Source organism: Tachypleus tridentatus, chromosome 3 (assembly GCF_004210375.1).
Source record: "Tachypleus tridentatus isolate NWPU-2018 chromosome 3, ASM421037v1, whole genome shotgun sequence".
In the NCBI taxonomy this organism is placed as follows: domain Eukaryota; kingdom Metazoa; phylum Arthropoda; class Merostomata; order Xiphosura; family Limulidae; genus Tachypleus; species Tachypleus tridentatus.
The window spans coordinates 42,760,301-42,769,060 of NC_134827.1; the positions used below are offsets into that span (position 1 = coordinate 42,760,301).

The 8,760-nt window shown below is 32.9% G+C and overlaps 1 protein-coding gene across 4 annotated transcripts in view; it reads right to left on the minus strand.

Annotated features, from left to right (window-relative positions):
- Nucleotides 1-6,783, minus strand: part of Hmgcl (hydroxymethylglutaryl-CoA lyase) — a 36,408-nt gene extending 29,625 nt beyond the window's left edge. For 3 of the 4 annotated variants that reach the window (XR_013026154.1, XM_076493901.1, XM_076493900.1), the window contains exon 1: nucleotides 6,626-6,783. Coding sequence is in view for 3 of the 4 variants with exons in the window: in XM_076493901.1 (XP_076350016.1) it covers nucleotides 6,626-6,715 (90 nt within the window). In the remaining variant the exon portion in view is untranslated. The remainder of the gene's footprint in view (nucleotides 1-6,625) is intronic. The other variant, XM_076493898.1, reaches the window with a different exon arrangement.
- Between the last annotated feature and the right edge of the window lie 1,977 nt (nucleotides 6,784-8,760).

Here is an 8,760-nt window from a genome sequence, read left to right on the forward strand (position 1 = left end):
AGTTCAACATGACAGATAATCATTCCTCTGTCCTAAAGTCATACTTTCCCTTGTTTTACCAGTACAGTTCAACATGACAGATAATCATTCCTCTGTCCTAAAGTCATACTTTCCCTTGTTTTACCAGTACAGTTCAACATGACAGATAATCATTCCTCTGTCCTAAAGTCATATTGTCCCATGTTTTATCAGTACAGTTCAACATGACAGATAATCATTCCTCTGTCCTAAAGTCATACTGTCCCATGTTTTATCAGTACAGTTCAACATGACAGATAATCATTCCTCTGTCCTAAAGTCATACTTTCCCTTGTTTTACCAGTACAGTTCAACATGACAGTTAATCATTCCTCTGTCCTAAAGTCATACTGTCCCATGTTTTATCAGTACAGTTCAACATGACAGATAATCATTCCTCTGTCCTAAAGTCATACTTCCCCTTGTTTTACCAGTACAGTTCAACATGACAGATAATCATTTTTCTGTCCTAAAGTCATACTGTCCCATATTTTATCAGTACAGTTCAACATGACAGATAATCATTCCTCTGTCCTAAAGTCATACTTCCCCTTGTTTTACCAGTACAGTTCAACATGACAGATAATCATTCCTCTGTCCTAGTCATACTGTCCCATATTTTATCAGTACAGTTCAACATGACAGATAATCATTCCTCTGTCCTAAAGTCATACTTTCCCATGTTTTACCAGTACAGTTCAACATGACAGATAATCATTCCTCTGTCCTAAAGTCATACTTTCCCATGTTATACCAGTACAGTTCAACATGACAGATAACCATTCCTCTGTCCTAAAGTCATACTGTCCCATGTTTTATCAGTACAGTTCAACATGACAGATAATCATTCCTCTGTCCTAAAGTCATACTTTCCCATGTTTTACCAGTACAGTTCAACATGACAGATAATCATTCCTCTGTCCTAAAGTCATACTTTCCCATGTTATACCAGTACAGTTCAACATGACAGATAATCATTCCTCTGTCCTAAAGTCATACTGTCCCATGTTTTATCAGTACAGTTCAACATGACAGATAATCATTCCTCTGTCCTAAAGTCATACTGTCCCATGTTTTATCAGTACAGTTCAACATGACAGATAATCATTCCTCTGTCCTAAAGTCATACTGTCCCATGTTTTATCAGTACAGTTCAACATGACAGATAATCATTCCTCTGTCCTAAAGTCATACTTTCTCTTGCTTCTATGCAAAATGATTTCAACATAATGTAATTGCATAAATATATTGTAACTACTTGAAAATTCAAAGTTTTAATAAACCATCTCTGTATGAATTTCTTTACTATCCTTTAGTTATACCTTTATCATAAAATATTAATAAATATTCTATGAATACATATTTTAAAAAAATTAGAAATATACATCATAGAGTGTATCCTCAAGTAAAGTTATCATAGAGTGTATCTTCAAGTAAAGTTATCATAGAGTGTATCTTCCAGTAAAGTTATCATAGAGTGTATCCTCAAGTTATCATAGTGTATCTTCAAGTAAAGTTATCATAGAGTGTATCTTCAAGTAAAGTTATCATAGAGTGTATCTTCAAGTAAAGTTATCATAGAGTGTATCTTCAAGTAAAGTTATCATAGAGTGTATCTTCAAGTAAAGTTATCATAGAGTGTATCTTCAAGTAAAGTTATCATAGAGTGTATCTTCAAGTAAAGTTATCATAGAGTGTATCCTCAAGTTATCATAGAGTGTATCTTCAAGTAAAGTTATCATAGAGTGTATCTTCAAGTAAAGTTATCATAGAGTGTATCTTCAAGTAAAGTTATCATAGAGTGTATCTTCAAGTAAAGTTATCATAGAGTGTATCTTCAAGTAAAGTTATCATAGAGTGTATCTTCCAGTAAAGTTATCATAGAGTGTATCCTCAAGTTATCATAGAGTGTATCTTCAAGTAAAGTTATCATAGAGTGTATCTTCAAGTAAAGTTATCATAGAGTGTATCTTCAAGTAAAGTTATCATAGAGTGTATCTTCAAGTAAAGTTATCATAGAGTGTATCTTCAAGTAAAGTTATCATAGAGTGTATCTTCAAGTAAAGTTATCATAGAGTGTATCTTCAAGTAAAGTTATCATAGAGTGTATCTTCAAGTAAAGTTATCATAGAGTGTATCTTCAAGTAAAGTTATCATAGAGTGTATCTTCAAGTAAAGTTATCATAGAGTGTATCTTCAAGTAAAGTTATCATAGAGTGTATCTTCAAGTAAAGTTATCATAGAGTATCTTCAAGTAAAGTTATCATAGAGTGTATCCTCAAGTTATCATAGAGTGTATCCAAGTAAAGTTGGCGTGTAGCTTTAAACCTTAAAATTTATTTTTAGATTTACAGTCATATTCCTTCACTCAAATCAAAAGTTCCTTGTAAGTTTACTTGTCCTTGTTGCTTGCACTGGTTCCACTGACAGGAATGTAAATAGACCAAGTTTATTGGAACATGACATAAGTGTGGTGTAGATATCCAGTAAAATTAATTTAACGTCTTAAAAAGGGACATGTTAACAATGAAATGTTACTATTTAGCTGGAACTAGTTGCAGTTAAACAAGAATCCTCAGTTAAGGACCTGATAGTATTAAATGTTTGTTATACATCTACCTCTAGTAGTTTCTGATAGTTATATGAACAAGTTACCCACTGAACATTTTTTTGAGCAAATGAAAAATAATGAATGTTAATTTGCTGTAACTTATTAAAACAATAAATAATATACAAGTAACACATCAAACTAGTAATTACACAACAGTTAAACATGAGGAACATGAATCACAATGGACAGTTACACAACCAACTGCTGCTAGGCCACATCTTTACAGTTGTGAAATGTGTACAAACAGACTTCATGAATTCTCTCAGATTTAACTCAGTTAATATTTAGTTACTTGGATGGATGGATTCAGAATACATGCATAAGACAGCATATTCACATGGGTGTTCTCATGACAAATGGAATACACATAAGACAGCGTATTCACATGGGTGTTCTCATGACAAATGGAATACACACAAGACAGCGTATTCACATGGGTGTTCTCATGACAACGGGAATACACACAAGAGAGCGTATTCACATGGGTGTTCTCATGACAACGGGAATACACACAAGACAGCGTATTCACATGGGTGTTCTCATGACAAATGGAATACACACAAGACAGCGTATTCACATGGGTGTTCTCATGACAACGAGAATACACACAAGACAGCATATTCACATGGGTGTTCTCATGACAACGAGAATACACACAAGACAACTTATTCACATGGATGTTCTCATGACAACGAGAATACACACAAGACAACTTATTCACATGGGTGTTCTCATGACAAATACACACAAGACAGCCTTCTTTTCTTATATATATAAATTAAATTACTGCTGCTCAGAGATGGTATTTATCATTGACTAATGATTTCATTTCCCTTAACTATCTCTTTAGGAACTGGACCATTGGTTGGAATGTACAAAGTTTTAATTATTACAAAGCCTTTGGACATATTTTCCAATACCATAAACAAACACAACACACAATAACAACATTATTCTTCAATTCATATATACACTCAATCTTTTTACCTCACTAAACATGCAGTTTTTTGGAAAATTAGTATTGGATTTCATAAAACCATGGACATAACTATTTCATAACTAAATGTAAAAGAAGATCAGTTACAGTATAAACATTCTCTCAGACAGCTACAGTTCCAACCATGTCGAGACAAAGACAGCTACAGTTCTAATCACATCAAGAGAATGACATCATCTCTCAGTTAGTTACAGTTCTAACCATATCAAGAGAATAGCACCTTCTCTCAGACAGCTACAGTTCCAACCATGTCGAGACAAAGACAGCTATAGTTCTAATCACATCAAGAGAATGACATCATCTCTCAGTTAGTTACAGTTCTAATCATATCAAGAGAATAGCACCTTCTCTCAGACAGCTACAGTTCCAACCATGTCGAGACAAAGACAGCTACAGTTCTAATCACATCAAGAGAATGACATCTCTCAGTTAGTTACAGTTCTAATCATATCAAGAGAATAGCACCTTCTCTCAGACAGCTACAGTTCCAACCATGTCGAGACAAAGACAGCTACAGTTCTAATCACATCAAGAGAATGACATCATCTCTCAGTTAGTTACAGTTCTAACCATATCAAGAGAATAGCACCTTCTCTCAGACAGCTACAGTTCCAACCATGTCGAGACAAAGACAGCTACAGTTCTAATCACATCAAGAGAATGACATCATCTCTCAGTTAGTTACAGTTCTAACCATATCAAGAGAATAGCACCTTCTCTCAGACAGCTACAGTTCCAACCATGTTGAGACAAAGACAGCTACAGTTCTAATCACATCAAGAGAATGACATCATCTCTCAGTTAGTTACAGTTCTAACTATATCAAGAGAATAGCACCTTCTCTCAGACAGCTACAGTTCCAACCATGTCGAGACAAAGACAGCTACAGTTCTAATCACATCAAGAGAATGACATCTCTCAGTTAGTTACAGTTCTAATCATATCAAGAGAATAGCACCTTCTCTCAGTTAGTTACAGTTCTAATCATATCAAGAAAATAGCACCTTCTCTCAGACAGCTACAGTTGTAATCATATCAAAAGAATAACACCTTCTCTCAGACAGTTACAGTTGTAATTGTGTCAAGACAATGACACCCGTCAGACTGCTACAGTTCTAATCATATCAAGAGAATACAATCTCAGACAATTACAGTTGAAATCATGTTGAGACAATGACACCTTCTCTCAGACAGCTACAGTTGTAATCATATGAAGACAACACCTTATCTCACTAATATTTCAATTACTTACAAAACTTCTTCATACACCTTGCAGTCTCAGAAACAACTAATTAGAAAGGACTGCTATTCAAGTATTCTAAAATCATTCTTCTGTAAATGACTTTACCTGAAGTGAAACACTAACTCTTTTTCATTCATTTTTCAACAATTTAACAAGTTTTTATTTTTGCCATGAGTATTCTTAATGTTTCTTCTTTCAATTTTGGTTTTCTCCAATGTATATATGTATGTCCACTTTACCATTCTCTGACTGTAATAATAAAACCTGCATAATTAATTCTATGACTGTCAGTACTAGATATAAAGAACTGTACAAATTTTAGTACAATATTTATGATTCCACTTAACCAAGACTGTATTAAACTAGTTGCATACAATATCTCAGAAGCAAAAACCATTTAATAATTTATTGCACACTTCTAATATTACTCATCTTGAACTGAAACTTACAATTATTACCTTCTTTATTTGATTAACGATTTACTCTGATGACTTCATATGTTTCAAACTAAAACTTACAATTATTACCTTCTTTATTTGAGTAACTATTTAGTCTGTTGACTTCATATGTTTCAAACTAAAACTTACAATTATTACCTTCTTTATTTGAGTAACTATTTAGTCTGATGACTTCATATGTTTCAAACTAAAACTTACTATTATTACCTTCTTTATTTGAGTAACTATTTAGTCTGTTGACTTCATATGTTTCAAACTAAAACTTACTATTATTACCTTCTTTATTTGAGTAACTATTTAGTCTGTTGACTTCATATGTTTCAAACTAAAACTTACTATTATTACCTTCTTTATTTGAGTAACTATTTAGTCTGTTGACTTCATATGTTTCAAACTAAAACTTACTATTATTACCTTCTTTATTTGAGTAACTATTTAGTCTAGTGTTAACTTCATATGTTTCAAACAAATAGTCGTAAGTGGATAACATACTCAACCTTTAACCTCATTCAAAACTCTTATGAAGTATTATTTGGCCCTGCAGCCTTATTTTTTTTACACTTTTCAATTTTTTTTAAACAGTTCAGAATTAATGCAGACATCTAGTATCATGTTGTTCCTAACTCTTCAAGATGTGGAATAGTTCTTAAATCTTAATTGGTAAAAACAAAAGAAAAAGCAAAATTTAATTACCCTAATCATCTCATACTTGTCATCCTTTACCATCCCTCAACAGCCCTACCTCCATTTTAACATTATCCTTAATGTACTTAAAGAAATTCTCAGTTAAGTTTTATATTTTCAGCCAACCTTATCTCATACATTCTTTTTGATGTCATAATTTCCCGTTTACCAACTTTCTTAATTTTCTGTAATCTTCTAAATCTCCTGTAATACCAGTCAATTTAAATTTGTGATGATTTTCGTTCTTTGTGTACCAATCTGTTTTTTTTAACTTGTAGCTACCTCTTTTTTTTTCTTCAACAATTTTCCACACTTGCTCAGTGTTTCCAAATAACTCTGTTACCCAATGCACAACAAATAGTTTCTGTCGCATCCCTTCAAAATTTGATTTTGAAACTTGTAACCAAAATATTATTATTCCTTATCTCCACATGCTGCGAAACACTGAACCTAGTAATAGTAATAGAACAATGACCACATGGAACTAGATGTCCCTGAATTTCAAAATTATTACAAATGTATAATTTTCAATACCGTTTTATTTACTGTCGTTTTCATACATAACAAAATGCAGTATTACAAGATAATGGATGATGATTACTCATAACACTTACCGCTCTTGTTGATAAAAACGATGATAAACTTCGATAAATATACCATAATACATTATTTACACCTTTCGTACTTGCAAAAACAAACGCCATCGTACCTCAAACCGCTCTACACACATTCACCTACAAAGGGTATCATAGTGCATCACGTTTAAAAATCACCTGGCGGAACAGAAGTAAATTTACGAACTTGCAACTTCAAAACCTGGGGTTGTTCGATTCCCCATGGTTAGCATTAGCCCATTGTGTACCATTGCGCTAAAAATAGAATAATAACGCCCAACAAAAAGAGTTAAATATTATCTCGTTATTTAGAAAAATTATATTTTCATACACAGGTTTGTTTTGACTTTCTTGCAAAGAAACTCAAAGACTCTTTGCAAAAATATAATTATATATAGTGTATTTGTTTTAGCCAGTAAGGAAGAAGTCAATCTCACAAACTGGTTATTACCAACTGAACTGTAAGATTGTCATGCCACTATTCAGTTTAAATATTTTATTTAAAATTGCCCCTCCAGTAGCACAGCTGAATGTCTCCTGATTTACAACGCTAGAAGCCAGGTTTCTATAACCGTGGTGGACAGAGCACAGGTAGCCCCTTGCTTAGCTCTGTGCTCAACTTTAAACAAACAATTACTTAAACCTGAATTGATGCAACAGACAATAATTCAACATTTAGTTACAGATAGCAGTTACGTCTGGAAATATTTGACTACTTATGTCGTGATTCTTTATGCTTTTGTGAATTCATCCTTATTTTGTTCCTATACTGTTTTGACATTATCATCCTACACCACTCTCAACTTTTACAAACAATTTTATTTCTTGCTTCCACACTTTTTTCTTTTCAAAAATTTTATTGAAAACAGTTGATAAGTGAGTACTTGTTGTTTTATAATTTAGTGGTGCCATATATTGTTAATATCGTATCAGTTTCTTCACTGGACTTACAGAATGACCTCAGACATTGATATTATGCTATACAATTGACTACAATTGGTTAGTAATCATCACTGGTCATAATCTTGACTTCATGGGAGTTAATGTTGAGGGAACCTACAGTAAAGAAAGAACATATGAAGAATATAAAGGAATATCATCTCTGCACACGAACCTACGCAGGAGTTTCTTTAGAATTAAGCACAAAGTTACACAATGGACTATCTATGCTTTGCCCATCATGAGTATCGAAACCAGATTTTTAGCGGTGTGAGTTCGTAGACACAGCGCTGTGCCACTAAGGAGCTGTTTGCAAGGAAGACTCTATACTTTTGTAATGTAAAAATAATTATGCTTGTATGTTCACAGCACAACTGCTCATGGTATTTAATGCTTGAATGTTTTTGGGTTTTATGTGAATAGTCATACAAATATTTAAACTATACTTCGTGCAAATTGCTTCCAGAATTTATCTCGTACTATTTTTTACAAAGTTTCTGGGAGCCTCATGACTTCAGACCTCTGTAGCATTAGTATACAGTGAAGGTTGATTATGCTTCGCACAATATATGTTGGATGTTTATCTCTCAAACAGTCTGCGTAAGGGCATGTCTATATTTTAAGCACTGTCATTCCTTTATCTTTATACACTTACAAAATATGTTGCATTACTTGTTTTGTAAAGTTTTCGCCCCTATTTTAAAGTTAAATTATTCTATAATTTGTGTAATAAAATTTAATATCATTTGTAACGATTTTTTTCTCTACTTTGTTTCAAACATAACGTAGGGGTTAAAGACACAGATTGTACAGTGTATAAAGCATAGAGTATTCTACTCGTTACAGTTATCTAATGTTCCTCTATTGCTGGCTGGTAATTCGTATTTCAATTTATACTTCAGCTTTTTAAAACATCGTTTACACCAGAATTGCGTTATTTTTAGCTTTTACTAAGCCCTGCCTTGCTTAGTGATAGTTTTTGTCACCCCCTCACGTGCTCTTAAAATGCTTCTCTGTTGTACTTAAACGAAAAAGTCATACTTTTTTAGCTATCGCAGGAAAAGAAGAAAGAAAGATTAATACTTTAACTTTTTTTCTATTTCCCAATTTTCCACTTTATCAACACTTTTCATAAGTTGTTAACTTCTCGGTAATGACAATTATGTGCTCAAATAAGGCTATTAGTCAACTTTAGC